The sequence below is a fragment of the Varanus komodoensis genome, unplaced genomic scaffold (genome assembly GCF_004798865.1).
Source record: "Varanus komodoensis strain SLA01 unplaced genomic scaffold, ASM479886v1 scaffold49, whole genome shotgun sequence".
NCBI classification, from domain to species: Eukaryota; Metazoa; Chordata; class Lepidosauria; order Squamata; family Varanidae; genus Varanus; species Varanus komodoensis.
The window spans coordinates 2,018,273-2,034,908 of record NW_025336072.1 but is presented as its reverse complement, the minus strand read 5'-3'; the positions used below and the strand labels follow the sequence as shown (position 1 = coordinate 2,034,908).

Sequence of the window (16,636 nt, the reverse complement as noted above, 5' to 3'; positions counted from 1 at the left end):
TCTCTCAGTGGCTTTCACTATCATTCTGGGATGACTGTCTGAGTTGGGGAGGGTGCTGCACTGCAATGGTTCCACTCCTACTTGTATGGGTGGCTCTAGAAGATGGTGTCTGGGGAATATTGGTCGGTCTCGTGAATTCCCAAGCATGGGGTTTTTCCATCTTTGGCTAGTGGCTCAGCTACAGCTGTATCTGGATAGAAATAACCTGAGTTTGGTAGACACTACTCTGGTAATTTTCCACTCAAGACAACTGCAGTGTATCCTATGTAGGGCTGTCCTTGAGACTGGTCAGAAGCTGCAGCTTGTGCAAAATGTGGTAGCTAGACAAATATCTGGGATCTGAAGACTGGAACATGTAATACCAATTCTGGCCCAGTTGCAAAGGCTGCTTGTATACTTCCAAGCTCAATTTAAAGCACTGGTTTTAACTTATAAATCCTTCCATGGCTTGGGACCACAATACCTGGTAAAGTCAGCTTGGGCACTACAGTAACATATGAAGACTTCCTCTGAGTCCTGCCTATGAGGGAGGCTGGGAGGGCAACGAGAGAGGGGGCTTCTCAGTGCAGGCCTCTTGTTTATGAAATGATCTTCCCTCTGAATCCTGCAAACTGCTATCTTTTCAGTGCCAGGTTAAGACCACACTCTTCTTCCAAGCACTTAATGGCAATTAAGAGGGTTTTTCTAATGTTACAGATATGACATCTGTTTTTGACAGGTCTGGTTTTATTGGAATTGTGCAGGCTGCTAAGTATTTTTAAATTTTGTATATTGCAAATTACTATGTTGCGTTTCTCTGTTGTAAGCTATTTTTATTGTACTCTGTTTTGTGAATTGTGTGAACTGCCCAAAGAACTTTGGCTATTTGGGCAATACAGAACTAAATGAACAGGAATGTCTGAGCATACTGTGTTGCTAGGCAGCCCATTACTTCAACCCAGGCAAAATGGCTGGATCAGTGATAAAGCCAGCTTGTCTACAATGGGAGGGCAAAGGAATGACCCTCTATGCAATATTCTCTAGACACAGCTGCCCAGTATTCAGGGGCCAACTGGACCAGTAATCTTAATCACCAAGACATTTGATGGTGATTTATTGCGCTGACACATTTCACGGCTTCAACACTGCAAAGATCAGTGCTGCTTTGGGAAATGGTTTCTTGAGAAAGATACAAAATGGGCAGTGTAGCTTTAATATGTCTGCTTAAAAATGCTGAGGAGGCAATTGGAGAAGGACCCAGATGAGGTGATAGCGCACAGGTAGGTTCAGGAAAAGGCCTTCTCTCCTGCCCAGGAAGTGTCTAAGTAAAAGAACGAACTCTGTTCAGAATAATAATGCTTTGCATTTGAGGAACTAAAGTGCTTAACAGAGTAGGACAGATCCTCTCAGCTGAGGATAAATTTTAAATTTTGAAAAGAGATTGCATCCATCAGTGTGCTAGTTAAGGCTGGTTCACTGCTTAGTTTCCGCCTGACATGGATTTAAACTAGGGATGTGCTCTTGATCATAACAAGGAAAAATATTTATAGGGCAAAACCAGAAATGGCATGATTTTTCAGCTCTGATCCATATAGCAGAACTACATTCAGTGCTAGGCACCTGCTAGTTTGCATATTTGACTGTTATGCTTTCAACCCATTTGCTAGCAAAGGCAAATGCCAAATAAGGTTACATGATACCCATTAGCACTTTACAACTGCCACCCACAAATGTGCAAAAACTGTGACCCTCTGAGAACCCGTTATCTGAAACACATCTGTGCTCAAATCTTGCCACACTAACCATACTCCACACTTTATAGACCTTAATTAGAAGAGGTTTCAACTGTGCATTCTCAAATACATTTTATATTTTAAGATACAGAAGTTACTAACACTGCAGTCCTGTGTACCCTTGGATGTATGTAAACCTCTGAACTCAGCAGCTTAGGTGCAACCGATGCCTGGAATGAGGCGTGGCAGTGGTGATCTCTGTCACCACTGCCTCTCTTATTTCATTTTCAGCTATCTCAATAAAGTGCTGGAGAGGGGGGGGGAAGGAGGATGGGATGCTAATAAAATTGGAATAAGCCCGTGGCCCCAGCCTCCGTCCCTCCCTGCCCCAGCACGCCCCTTTTCCATCCTCCAATGCCTAGTTGTGACTTTGATGGGAGCAGCTGGCACAGTTCTTTCCTTGCTGGCTCTGAAGACCCAGCTCTGAGATCATGGGAGACTGGAGCGGGGACTCTGAAGAATCCTGTGACCTCCCAGGTGATTTCGGAGTTTGTTATGTGGCATCAAGTCCATTGCATTTTTCTAGACACATTCCATTTTCTTCTGCTTAGGAACTCCCTAGCTTAAGTTGGGAGACAGCCATCCATCCATCCATCCATCCCTGAATCTTAGTTCTGTAGGCAGAACACTGAAAAGTTCCTGGAAGGCAATTGAGTCCTACCTTCCCTAGCGTGGTTTACAGCTTTAGTCATGGCGATTAGTGACACACATGCTGGAACTGCAATTTGAGCTGGGTGCACAGCATGCTGCAAAGTACGCTAAACCAAAACGCAACATGACATATGACAAGATTAGCAAGATGAGAAACTCCAAGCATTTGAGGGATAATTAAATCATAGTGACATAGTATAATTTTTAAGCAGGTTCTGCAAATTATGGGGGGAAATATAGAGATAATTACCTGGGGGAAAGTGTAGAGGTAATTAATGGTGACAGAGATCTTTCTTCTGCCTTTTCATAGAACCTTTCAAATATCTGCACTGTCAGTATCCTTGTTTGCTAAGGCTGCCTATTTCAGTCTGTTCCAGAAACATACATTTCTCAGCCACGCATTTCCGGGATGTTGCTACCATTTTGTTTTGGTGCTTCATATTCTGCCAGTCCCTGCTGAACATAAACAGTATAGCAGACATGGGAAATGACCTTCCATGTGTTGTTGAACTAGTCATAGTATCTCTGACTATGGTTGATGGGTACTGGGATTCATCACCTGGAGGGCCATATGTTCCCTGGTCCAGCAGCAGAGGCTGTAGAGGGCTGCACCAGAACTGAGGCTGTAGCTGTCTGATCTGTTGGTCTGACAGTGCTCTAGCCATCAAGATGTGATACCGGCTGTACTATTCTTGCTATAATATAAATTATTGAAATTATTCCACCTAGGCCTTTTCAATTTCCATTGAAAATGTCAAATTAAGGCTGCAATCTGACACATAGGGCCGGTTCAGTACTCCATTCCTGGCTTCCTAAGTCAGGATTTAAGAGCTGGGAATAAGCAACAAGATGACATGCCCCCCTCTCATCTTCTTTCCTTTGTGCTTACATCATGGTTTCACTGAATGGCACTTTGCTAGTACGTCTGAAACGGGGAACTATGGTTTAAGGTCAGTTTACTAACTAGATTCTTTAAACCAACTTAGATCCTCATTACTAAACTGATATTAAAGCACATCCCCTCATTTTAGAAGAAATAGTGACATGTGGTTTAATTAAATCATGATGTAAGCCCTAAGGAGGCAAGAGGGGGAGTGAGGAGGGAGCATGCTTTTTGGTTGTTCATTCATAACTGCTAAACTATGGTTTAACAAGCTGCAATCAACACAGGCCATGGTTAGTCGTGTATGCCTTGCTGAATTCAGTGGGAGTGATGCATGTATACTCCATTGTTGGAAAGGATGTCATAAGAACTCATGCTTCTTATCCCATTAAGTTCTGTTACTTGTGCAAATTGCCCACCTGGATAAGCAAATCCAACATTAATGGGCATGGGACCATAATAATTTTTAAAAAGCAGACATACCAGTAAGACCTGGTCCCTCTTAATTGTCACTTGTTTCCAACTGCTACAGATGTGGATACTGTGAGGCATGGCAAATCTGGAGTCCAAAAAATGCAGAAAGAGAATAGGGAGTGACCTATTAGAGTTCCATAACTGAAATGCAGAGGGAAATGAAAACATTGTGTTGCCATGTTCAGTCCAGAGTCACATGCAACATGTTTGATTCAATGGACAGAATGTTCAGAGCAAGAAATAAACAGATCTACAACTTTGTAGCCCCAGCAGTGACAGAAGGATGAAGATTTAAATAAACTTGGATGAAAGGGATTTGGCCTAAGACAACAGGCAGCCATTTAAAAAGGAGTAATTTAGGGATGACATTGGCCAGAGCAATGCAGCCATAAAATGGATTAATGAATATGTTCCATACATATATTCTTAATGCCTTCGAAAAAATCTCCAGATGACATTCATATCCTTCACTAGGGCATTTTACAAAGAACCTTTCATTCTCCTGTTAAGAAACTTTGAAGCAACTCACTGCTCTGATGCTTTACAAATCACAGAACAGGACTGACTAGCCCCATTTTAATGTAATCAACTCTTAGAAGCTCTGTGGAGAACATGATCATGAGCAACTTCTAAGAAGGTCTCTGTCAAACCTACTGAAGTCAAAGGAAGATTTGCGTGAAGAAAAAATGTCAATCTCTTGGTTCCAGCTCTGCTGTAAAACCTAACAAAATATTGTTTCAGCTTCCAAAAATACAGTTTGAAACCCACATGCCATGCAAATATTTAAACCCACATGGGTTGCAACAGCAGCAGAAGCCATGCACATGGATTTCTACAATGTCTCACCTTAATGAAACCCTTTGAATTTAAAACAGTACTTTGGACAATACTACATTTATACACAGCTATGTGTAACTTTGCTGCCTTTTTCCCATTATAAAACAGCTGTGGGATGCTTCGATTGGGAAGAGAGAGGAGGGACTCATTCTCCTTAGCTATTGTGTACACTCCAAACCAACTTCCCTTTCTACTAGGAGACCAGCATACACATACACACAAGGAGGAAAGGTCCAGTTTGAACAGAGAAATTACCTGCAGGAAAATGATTAAGCACCTCTTTCAACACCTGACCTGACTTTAGTCTGCTCCTGATTGCAGAATTTTGTGGCTGGGTTTTATTAAAAAATGTTGGAGAAAAAGGTTATATATAACTGGCAGTATTTTGGTTCTTGTGAGCCGTAATGCTGTGGTATAAAACAGCCTAGCACCCGCGACCTAGTGCCCTCCGGAGATGTGCTGGAGTACAACTCCTGCTGTTACCCCAGAGCAAACTGAGACAGATAGCAAGAAATAAGAAGCTCTAAAATGGCTGCATTATGGCTCACCCTTGCCCTTTCTAGACCATACCTCATTTCTGCCTCTAACAGTTCTCCTCTAGGTAGAGTCAGGAGGATGCTTATCCATAACTGTCAATCCTCAAGTGGTCATCTGTGCAGTCACCCATTTGGGCTCTGCACCTGCGCAGAGCCTGTTGTCAGGAAGATTTACTAGCTAAGAGCATTTTTGTGGGAACCCCTCCCCCACCCCTGCATCTACTACAAAAGGGAGGAGTTCCTGCCTACTTCCTCAGTTCACATGTGACTGCCTAGGCAGCCTTGGCACTCAGAGGGGAGTTCAGGACTGGCCTTGATCTTGATCAAGGCAATAGACTTTAGTCAGGAAGAAAGAAAGACAGACAGACAGACACTACAGTGGCAAGGAGAATAACAGTATGACACCAAGTGCAGTTGGTGGATGAGTTGTGTGACTGCACAGATGACATTTACAGATAAACAAACTGACTTTCTTCTTCATGATCTCTGTGCATCATACATATGGGCGACTAGCAATCCTAGATGGCAGAAAGGTGTTGTTACTATAGAACAGAAGAGAGGACTGCTCTCCCAAAGGCACAGTGAAATCCGGTATGAACACTGAGTCTGTAGTGCCTAACAAAAGTCAAAGGAGTAGCATAGTAGGTACCAGGTAGCAGCCCCGCATAGGTCAAGGAGTGGGATCCCAGCATGGAGAGCTGTTGGTATCACCATTGCCCTGGTGGAATGTGCCTTGTTTGGTAGTTATAGGCTGGACAGTTTGCATGCTAGAGAGATAGCTTGTACAACCCAAGTTGCAAGTCTTTGGGATAAGACTGGCTGTCCTTTCTTACTGCCCCCATAGCAGATAAAAAACCTCTGTGATCGTCTGAAAGATTTGGTTCTGGACTGGTAGAATGCCAGTGTTCTACACACATTCAGGGTATGCAGTGTCAACTCAATCAGATTGGATGAGGAAGAAATAATGGCTGGGTAAAATAATGTCCTAATTCATGCAAAAAGAAAAAACAACCTTCAGAAAGAAGGAGACAAGGAAGGAGGAGTCAGGACACAGCACCACTTTATCTTTGTGGAAGACAAAGTACAGAGGATCCACCCATAAAGTACACCATTCCCTGGAACAGCAAGCTGATGGGATTACAACAAGGAATGCTACTTTTCATGACAGGATCTGCAGATTAACCCTCAGCAAAGGTCCGAATGGTTTTCTTGACAGTGCCTGTAGAACCACAAATAGGCTCCAGTCTGGTGTAAAGGAATGTACAAGCAGGGCAATGTTTTTCAGTTCTTGAACGAAATGCTTAGCCAGAGGAAAGGAGAAAACCAATGAACCCTGGAGGGGGTTGTGAAAAGAGGAGATTGCCACCAAATAAACTTGGATGAAGGATGTCTTAAGTCCCCTTTGGAAAAGTGTATTTAAAAATTAAAGAACTTGCTCAACCATGCATCAGTGGGGCTCAAAATATAAATACTGCCTGTATATAAAGGCAATAAAAGCTTTCCATTTTGCTGCAAATGATTTTCATGTGGAAGACTTTAGGGCTGCATCTAAAATAAATTAAGATTTAGTCAAGATGGTAGAACTGGATTGGTCTATGGCTGGGTATGAGGCATAGGGTGCCCAAATGGAGAACCCTGACATGATTCAGAGAGATGAGGTTAGGGTTCAATGGAGGCTTGATATAGGTCCAAATTGACATCCCAAGGAAGCAAGCAAAGCATGTTCACCTTTGCCAACATGGTGTTACAGGATGCAGTTGGTACCATGCTGACAAACCTTTCCTAGCATCCTCATTATTGGATGTGGGGGAAGAGGGAGAAAAAAAGTCCCCATCCAATTCTGCAGAAATACATATCCCAGAGAACCCCTGCCCTGTTGTGCCTGAGAGCAGAAGCCGCTCACACAGCATTATCTGAAGCAGTGAATAGATCTAAGCAGGGTTTGCCAGGTGTCAAAAATCTGTCAAAGGATGGTTGGGTTCAGTTGTTCAGAGTTCTCCTGCTCATTGTACTGGCAAGTGTGTTGCTGGATCCAGTGATGTGGCTGATGATTATGTTATGCTCCTTTAGACCCACCAATCCCAAATTCGGGCAGCAAATGGGTCAATGGAAGGGTTCAAATGCCCCCATTTGTTTATACTGAAGACCACTGTGGTATTCTCCATGGCAATCTGCACATGGTGACTGGTGAGGAACTTCTGGAATGCCACTAGAGCGTTCTTCACCACAAGCACTGCAAGGCGATTGATATGCTTGTGGGCTTTGGAGCCTGTGGGCCCTAACGAAAGTTGAAGGAATTGATCAGGTAGCAGTCCTGCATTGGTCAGATAATGGGATCCTAGCATGGAGAGCTGTTGACATTGCCATTGCTCTGTTGGAATGCACCCTAGCATGGGGTGGTAGTTGAAGGCCAGATGGTTTGTATGCTAAGGAGATATTCCGTATGAGACCAACCATCATTTATTACTGCATCTATAGCAGATAAAAGTTGGGAGGATTATGTAAGCTGCCTTGAGTTCCTTGAAGAGAAAACTGTGAGATATAAATAAATTAGATCATCCTTCTCACTAGAAGCTATATAAGCATACATATCATAAACATACACTGATCAGTGGCAACCTGATAATATAAAGTGAAGATCTGGAGCCAGGTGAAGGTGTTGGCACAAGATCTATCCTGCTGTGTCACCCTCCCCCCAACTTGCTTCTGGAACATCAGAAAGTTTATATTTCCTAAGAGGAGGAGGGCAGTTCTCTAAGGCAGGACTCTTTATAGCTGCTTTCTTTGTAAATGATTCCACATCCTCCATCTGGATTGAGTTCTTGGGAATTTGCTGTTCTCTACAACATGTACTGGCTATCAAAGTATCTCAGTGATTTTCTGGGCTGTAAGAGAAATTTGGTTACAATGGCAACTTCTTCTGCCCCTAATATGCTACCCCTCCATCTCACCATCCATTTGGATTTCATTATGTGCCTTCTCACACATATTTCTTCTTCTCATCAACTATCAAGTCCATATGTCCTTTCACCTGTGGTACCTTGGTTCTGGTGCCTTCAGCACTGCTCTTTCTTCCCCCAATCTAAAGCCTTGTGTGGGGAAAAACACTGTAGTGTATACTAATTTATTAAAATAAAGAAGAAATTAATTAATCCTGAACTGTGCTGACTCCAACCTCCCAGGCTCTGACTCAGTGCTAGTTGAGCTCAATGGATTTCTGAAGGCTGCATATACAACATCCCAAATTGTAACAAAACAAGGAAGAAAAGAAAGAAGGAAGGAAGGAAGAATATTGTTTTCAAACATGTCAGGGAACAGTGAGCATTTCTTTTTGCAAGGCAAGCAGTAATAGTGAAGTCCAGGGAAACCTCTACTGAGACCCACTCCTGCTGCAGATTCAAATACCTGGACTCACTGGTAGGATCTGAGTACCCTGGTAAGAAGTGCAATCTTTTTCTTGCATGATAGTTAATGCAGTACATATATTTGCAAATTGCTTATATTAATGAGTATGTAAGAAAATGTTCTCCCTTACTGTCAGAAGCTATGGTTTAAGCACTCTAAAGAACAATGAGAGCAAGTTCTTCAAGAGTTCTAAGATGCCTTTGGCCATTTTGAAATATGTAAATGTCTTCTGCATAAACACTAAATTTTGTATACTGTTCTTTCTTGGCTTTTAGGCCTTGAACACTGTGCGATTAAAGTAACCTATGAACTGGTTCTTCTCTTCCGCCTTCAGTTGTCAGCTACACATTTTCCTTTGGGATTACTCATCATTCTTGACTGAAATATCTGCTTCGAAGGGTGCAATTCTTAGTGCTGGCTTGGGCATGCTGGAAGGATGGAAATTGTGGGCCGTTTTTCTACTTAAACTTGCTTATGATTGCAGCATTAATTAACCAAGGAACACACTTAAAACAATAGCATTAATTTAACCCACAATTTCCTTGTATTCTTTCCTGTGGCCAAATGTTCACTGAAATGGAAAACCTGTGCTGGGGCTATACCATTCAACTTGCAGTGAGGAGCACACATGATTTAATTCATTTTTAGAGCCCCCACCTCCAAAAACCCTCACTGAAAGGAAAAATATATGTCAGGAAGAAGGACAGGCTTACTTCTTTTGTCTGACATATAGCTTTCTACATGTGGGGTATTTTTTCATATGGGAGAACATTCCATTATGTGACCTCCACGTACAGCTTTAAGTGGTACTGTCTAGAAGTAGGTTTTTCCCCTCAACAAGAAATAAACCAACCTACCACTACTTGGAAATGGAAAAGCACAAGACAAGACCAATGCTTTATTTTCACAACAGAGAAATCACAAAAGTAAATAAGCAATAAACGGGAACAGCTCCCATATCAACTTCTACAAATTGAGCAAAGAGGTTAAAGTTCCTAAAGAACATACTTTATATATGACTGAGTAGTACTGTTCAATTTGCTGTGAAGTGTAGCAAACTCTTTTGACCGTTCCACATGAGGTGAGTGAAATTTTTCAACAAGTCAGGAGAAAGGTACAACACCAACCCCCATACTGTGTGTTTTCCCATTCATATATCTTCATCAGCTGTAAAAAGGCATTCCATTGCGGAGAATGCTTGGATGACAGGGGTACTTAATAAGTCACTGCAGTATTTCAGTCAGGGCTGCTGGCTGTGGTGTGGGAATTAACCTGGTCATTGAAGTCATTGTAAGTAAATCTAATGCCCCCCCCCCACCTCAATCTGATACTTCAAGCTGTCCATTTCTTCCTTCTGTATCTTCTGTGCCTTATTATTCCTGTATGAGTCTTTACATATGTGTAGTGCAAGCAATAAAGGAAATAAGGGGGCCAACAAGGGAGAGGAATCAAATAATAGAAAAAAAAACAAGCATCACAAGGGGTGACAGTACAGAATATTCCATGGGAAAGGGTGATAGGATAAGGAAAGGAAAGAGTCCTGACAAGGAAAGGAAAATAATCAAGATCAACAGTTCTGTCTCTGAAGTGCCACTTCTATGTTTACTTCCATAACACTAACTGCAGCAAACTGACTCAGTGTGCAGGATGGCCTCCCCCAACCCAGTGCCTTCCTGAGGGCACCAAGTTGAGGAAAGCTGGCATGGGATAACAGTCTGAAGATGACTAGGATGTGTTCTAGTTGTGATTTTGATTTAGCCTGCCAATTTTCAACATTTACAGAGTGTTCCCATCTGTTCTTCCATTGTATCTAGCATTCAGACAATGTGTATATTAGCAGTGTAAAGGTGGTTGTCATGAGACATTCACAAAACAAAAGAGAAAATGCTGATGAGAAAATGCTTCTGAAATGTAGGTGGGTATGAAACTATGTATTGTTTTCCTGAGGAAGAGAGAAAGGTAGTATATACAAGGCCATTGAGAAAAAATTTCTGCCTTGAGTGCTAAAAGGTCCAACTCTAGCCTTGTACCAGTAGTTGGAAATTCCAGGTGGAATAATTGTGCCACAAAATCTCTGCCTCTGTCACAGCTGTCAAAGAAGTCAGAGAGTTCAGACATTTTTATGGATTGTGCTAGCCAGCAAACAGAAACTGTGAATCACTGGGTAACATTAATGCACTTAGTTGGGAGAGTTACATCATAAATATGCAGAAGAGTTCAACAGAAGGCAAGAGAAAGGTTGATAAATCTATACAATGTCAACCAGAGTTGCAGTTGCCTTATAAGCTAGAACTTGAAAACAGCACTTTCTGAAGCAAGAGAAGTCAAGATAATTTCCTCAAACTGTTCTGTTATGATATATTAGCATTTACCTCTGTTACAAAACAAACTCCATCCAGAATATTTGTGGTTTGTGCCTCCCCTCACCCCCTGCAGCTATTATTTAAGAATCAGCTACTTCACAGATTGCACTACTACGTCTTCTAGCACCCTGCATCAGTCTCCACATTAACAGGATAAATGTATGTTCCCATCATGATAAGGGAATTGTATGTCTCAGTGCCTCAAACAACTGCGTCCAAGAAAAGCTGCTCACAAAGCCAACCAGAGTGGAGGAGACCATGGATTTAATCCTAAGCATTGTTGCCCAGGACCTTGTATGAGAACCAAATGGAAACACTGACCACAGTGCTATAAGATTTTATATATGTTTAAGTGGAAAATAGCCTAGGAAGTCCAATGCAGTCATATTGGAGTTCAAAAGAGGAACCTCCTGACACTTCCGTCCATATTGGGTTGGGCTGATGGGGGCTGAGGTCTAAAACAGCATCAAGTTGGGGTAGACTGTGTTAGGTGAACTTGACTCCCCAGCATTGCTGCAGGATAGACACAAAATCATTTCTCCCTTCCAGGAATGGGTAACTTGTGGTCTTCCAAATGTTTCTGCCTACAACTCTCATCAGCTAGTAGAACCAGTTGTGAGGGGAATTATAGATCAAACCATCTAGAAGGCCAGAACTTGCCCATGTGTTCTTTACATGTGGTATAGGAATTGCAGGTTTGGTATAAAAAGAAATTTGAATGGGAATCCTGAAACTGTTTGTTAGACTAGAAGACAGGAATAAAGGTTCTGCTGCCCATTGTATGTAGCAAGGAGCTTTTATGAAAAGCAGGGCAGAGCAAGATATCTCTGACCCACTTGCTAAGTACAGGATGCTATTTTAGCTGCTGCAGAATGAGCAGTCATTTGCATAACAGACACTAAAGCTGATCCATTGGATCGGGCTGACAGATGTCTAAAGTGATATAAAATGGCTGCAAAGAATATGCAGCAAACCCAATTACCCCTCTGATGCCTTGGCAGTGCTGCCTGATTGTTGTACACTAATGAAGGTAAAGGAGCAAATAGGGAATTAAGCTTTAAAAACTAATTTCTGATCTATTATATTGTTAACTGTACGCTTTAATTTTAGTAATATAACATCCTTTCTTGCCTAAGTACTTTTGAAATAAAAACTGATCAATGAAACCTCCAAGAAACCAGTGTTTCTCTCTGTGTGTGGGTTGGATGAGGGATGTTGTAGCATATAGGGTTATTTTTTTTTGGGGGGGGGAGATTTAACCCCCCCCCCTTTTAGACAATGAGGTAGGGTGGTTTATAAATGAATTCAGGCACTAACATGGCAAGATAACTTAATTTGCTTTTTAAAACACAGTTGCTTTTGCCGTCAACTGGACATCGATTCATATAAAGACAGTACAGGCTTCCAAGCCTAATATTTTTAACATTTTGGCACACAAATCCATGCACTCCATTTCCCTCATCATAACTGTTGCTCTTTTATGCTATTGTAACTGGAGTGTCAGATTGGAGAGCTGGGAAATCCAGGCTCTAGGCCGTCCTTGGCCATGGAGCTCCCTGGGTGACTTTGCACCCGTCACCCACTCTCAATCTATGTATTAATACACTAAATGATCAGCATAATCAAAGAAACAATATCAAAATCCCAATTACTGTATATTAGAGTTAAAATCCAGAGTCTAAACAGTGATACACATTGTATTTTAAAAAGGGGAACAGACATTAAAATTTATATTTGCTATAAACAAAACCCTGACAGATTTTACATTCTGTGCCTGCCAAAAAACACATTCTGGGCTGTGATCTGAGGGTGAGTTCCCATAAGAAAAATCTTGGCCACCTTTGCATCCAAGTGGCCAGTACATTTTCTAATCGGGGAGAGGACAAACCTACCACGTACTTCCTGGTAAAGCAAGCAGTAAAACATGACATACTCCATTGTTTCCACTTCCCCTGAACCAGAGGGACCATGTCTTTCCGACATGGGTATCCTATAGAGTCCTTCAACAACAGCAGAGGGAAGCACTCTCCGCCTGGCTGGAAAGAAAGCCCCCCTATGTCTTGGGAGCTCCGATAACGTGAGGTAGGTAGCTGGTGCTACAACATATCTAACATTGTCCGCTGCCAGGAGGTTTGAAGTTCTGCGGACATCCTCTTGTTGTTCGATAACTGACAGCCTCTGCCTTATGGCCACTTTCGCCTGGTCCAAAAACATTGCCAGGATATCACTCACTCTCGGCCTAACCTACCTGATGGGGTTGTTGTTATGGGGATAACCTAGAGTGGAGGACTATGGGTTCCTTGCAAAGGGAAAGGTGGGATATAAATGCAATGCAATGCAATGCAATGCAATGATGATGGTATCTGCTGCCTCTATATCCCTCTTTTCTTCTGAGCTGGTTTAACTGGTGTTCCTTCTCCCTTTTACCCTCACAAGAGCCCTGCAAGTTAGATTAGGCTGAAAGCTGGTGACTGGATCAAGGTCACCCAGTATGACCCAGTGTAACTTTTATGGTTGAGTGGGCATTTGAGTTGAGTGAGTTTGCCCAAAATCTTAACCACCAAACCATGCTAGGTCCCATTTCCAAACCCTTCTGCATCTCAGTGGTTCCTTTCCATCTGGCTCTCTCTTCCAAAAGAAAACCCTCTTCAACAGCACTGGCTGAGATCTTGAAGCCGTGTAAGCACTACTGGGGCTTAAGGATTTGGATCTTTGAGCCAGGAACAAGCATATACGATTCCCTATCTCTACCGAATATCTTCCAAATATAGCGACTGGACAGTAAATGCCTGGTCTCAGTTCCTAGAATGTGCCCGCTTCAAACCTCTGCAAAACAGAAGAGATAGAGCTTGCATTCACATATCCTAACCCTTTGGGGATACTTCAGTAGCTTAGTGATTGAGCCTGCTGGCATTACCTTCTCAGTCACAGAGAATAACACCAGAACAGCATAACAGAGGCTGTGCAGAGAAAATGAGGTCACATACCTGCCACTTGGACACCACTCCCTTAGGAAAAATGCAGTTATACATTTTATTCAACCCTAGCCTGTGGTTCAAGTGAATTAAAGACCCTTTCTGCCAGCAAAATACTCATTTCTGTTCCCTGATTTTAGTGATTTGGACCTTTAGCCCATCAGGGTATGATGGTCAAGTCAGCAGATCTACCATGGACACGGACTATACAAGCAGCCACTTGGAAAGAGGAGAATTCAAAATGGAACCATTGGGATTTATTCACTTTCTAGTTTCTTTCTTAGAATAGCCCTGTATAACTCAGTTCAGCTATACTGTGAAATACTGCACCCAGGTGAGCACTTCTGAACCCACAAGTCTACTCCATCTCTAGTGCAGAGCCAGGCCAGGATTTTGTTGCTGCCTTTTATCTGCATCACTTTTCAGCTAGGAACAATAAATTGTGTTGCCCTCTGTCCAGAGGCTGTAAAACCCTTCCAAAGTTCTCCACTGTCTGCTATCATGAATAATGTGCTATCCACTGCAAATTTCCATATGTCACTGTTCCCCTACTTCCCCATTTCTAGGTCATTAGTGAATTTTTAAGAAGGAACAGATCCCAGTGCAGATCCTTGGAGAACCTCACTATTGACTTCTTTCCTCTGTATGAACTGTCCATTTATGCCTACCATCTGCTGCCTAATCTCTCAAACAGCTGCTAATCCACTAAAGGGTATTTCCTTTGATGCCAGGACGATTTCTCATTTTCAGAGAGTCTTTGATGAGGGGACATGTCAGACACAGTATCAACCCTGTCACCATTACCCACATGCTTGTGACAGCCTTATACGATTCTGTGAAATCTGTAAAGCAGAGACTTCCCTTTGGACTCTGCCTTAACACACTATGTTTATCCATGCAGTGTAAAGACGGTTCCAGCTTACTGGTCCAACACGAATACCGTTAGAAAATAAACAGGAAACAGCAGAACTCATGCTGCACTTGATTTAGGTTTGCTACCTATTTTTCTCCTGCTGCCAATTTTATTTTCCTTTTGGTAAGCAGCACTGAATAGTGCCCTTTAGAAAAGTGACTGATAGCTAATCTAAAACAATTAATCCTATTCAGGCAGAAATTCAACCAATGAGAATTTCCCAAGCTTGGGCTTACAGTAATAATGAAAGCTCTACCGACTGGCGTTCTGTCTTTCAAGCATCGGTTAAAGGCACTGAGCATCTGCCAAGAAAAAGATGTCATTTCTGAACTGGATAAAAGCTCAAATTATTATATCCCTCTGTATACATACAGCAACAAATTATATAATGTGGATCTTTCCCTGATCAGAGACCTACTCATGCAATAGGCAGAGAGTATAAATGTATGCATGTATTTGAAATGTCAGTCCAAAAATTATCAATGGGGAGTGGTTCTGAAGTGGATTATCTCTGAGGATTAAAAAAAAAAACATTTAGAAAGCCAGTGTGGGGTAGTGCATAATGTCCAGCTTGGATCAGTTAGAATGTGGCCCCAGGTTCAAATTCCGAATCAGCAATAAAGCTCTAGCTTGAGCAAGACACCATTTTTCAGCTTTACTTATCTCACAGAATTGATTAACAGCTGTGAGATGAGGAGGATAGAAAGAACGATGAACTTCTTAAAGGAAATGTAAATAAAAACTGTAGACTATGATTCAGTATGGGAGCAGAAACAAATACTTGCCTGGACTCCTTTCAAACTGCTGTTATGAAAAACTATGTATTTATTTCTATAGATATTCATTTTATCTGCTTTATATTGCATTGCAATGGTGGATATGAAGTCTCTGGTACTGACTGAATGACCTGCACTGATGAGATGGAATGCACACAGATTTAAGAAACAATGCTAATAGAATGTTTACAGTCCAGTGTACAGTCTACAGTCTTTGCTTGTGAGCAAAGATTTGCAGGATACACTAGGATTCTGATGCACTTAATGGACCAGGGGAAATGAAGGCAGTGGAAGAAATTTGTGGAAAATGGCTGAAGGTGACTGTATCACCCCAACCACACTCCTATTCTCACACAGCATTCAGAAACCTCAGAGCATTCTTTCCCCCATTTCCAGATTATGAGGGTACCATATAAGGACTTCTTCCGAGCTGACCCCTCCACCCCCACCCCCAGCAGTCTGGAAGCCAACTCTGTTGCCTCTTTACCAGTGGTCCCCAACCTTTTCTGTGCCCTGTACCCCTTATGTTTGCACCCCCTACAAATGTAATATTGCATTTAATATGAAGTCAAATTTCTGATTTTTGAACCACAAATTGGACTACATACAGTACTTCTGATGTACAAATTGAACTCAAAAAATAAGCTTTTAATTCAGTGTATAACATTCAAATATAAATTGATCAATTAGAGAAAAAAATGTAAAATGTAAAATCAATCCCAATTGTGAGCATAAAATTCATTGACTTCTTCAGTCCTGCTTCTCATTTGTATATTGTCAAAACTTTTGTGGAAATTTCTTGCTGAGTGTGATCTGCAAGTCTGCCTCTGGATTCAGGCTACTCCTAGAATTTGTCTTGATTGACAAAAGAAAGCAGAATCCAAATGTAAACAAAATAATAAATAATTTTATTATTGGGATAATTTTGGCAAAAAATGTGCTGCAGCCTTCCTCTTTGGTGCACCCTCTGAAATGCCACCTTGCACCCCGGGGGGGGTACGGGGACCTCAGGTTGGAAACTCTTGCTTTAAAGTCAAACAGATGCAGAACA

The 16,636-nt window shown here is 41.9% G+C and overlaps 1 protein-coding gene across 6 annotated transcripts in view; it reads right to left on the bottom strand.

Annotated features, from left to right (window-relative positions):
- LOC123031144 (phospholysine phosphohistidine inorganic pyrophosphate phosphatase) overlaps positions 1 to 16,636 on the bottom strand; it is a 168,031-nt gene that overhangs the window by 16,718 nt on the left and 134,677 nt on the right. Inside the window, exon 7 of one of the 6 annotated variants that reach the window (XM_044445689.1) lies at positions 3,790 to 3,865. The exons of the other annotated variants lie outside the window; for them this stretch is intronic. Coding sequence (XP_044301624.1) covers positions 3,790 to 3,865 — 76 coding nt within the window. The remainder of the gene's footprint in view (positions 1 to 3,789; positions 3,866 to 16,636) is intronic. 6 annotated transcript variants of the gene reach the window in all.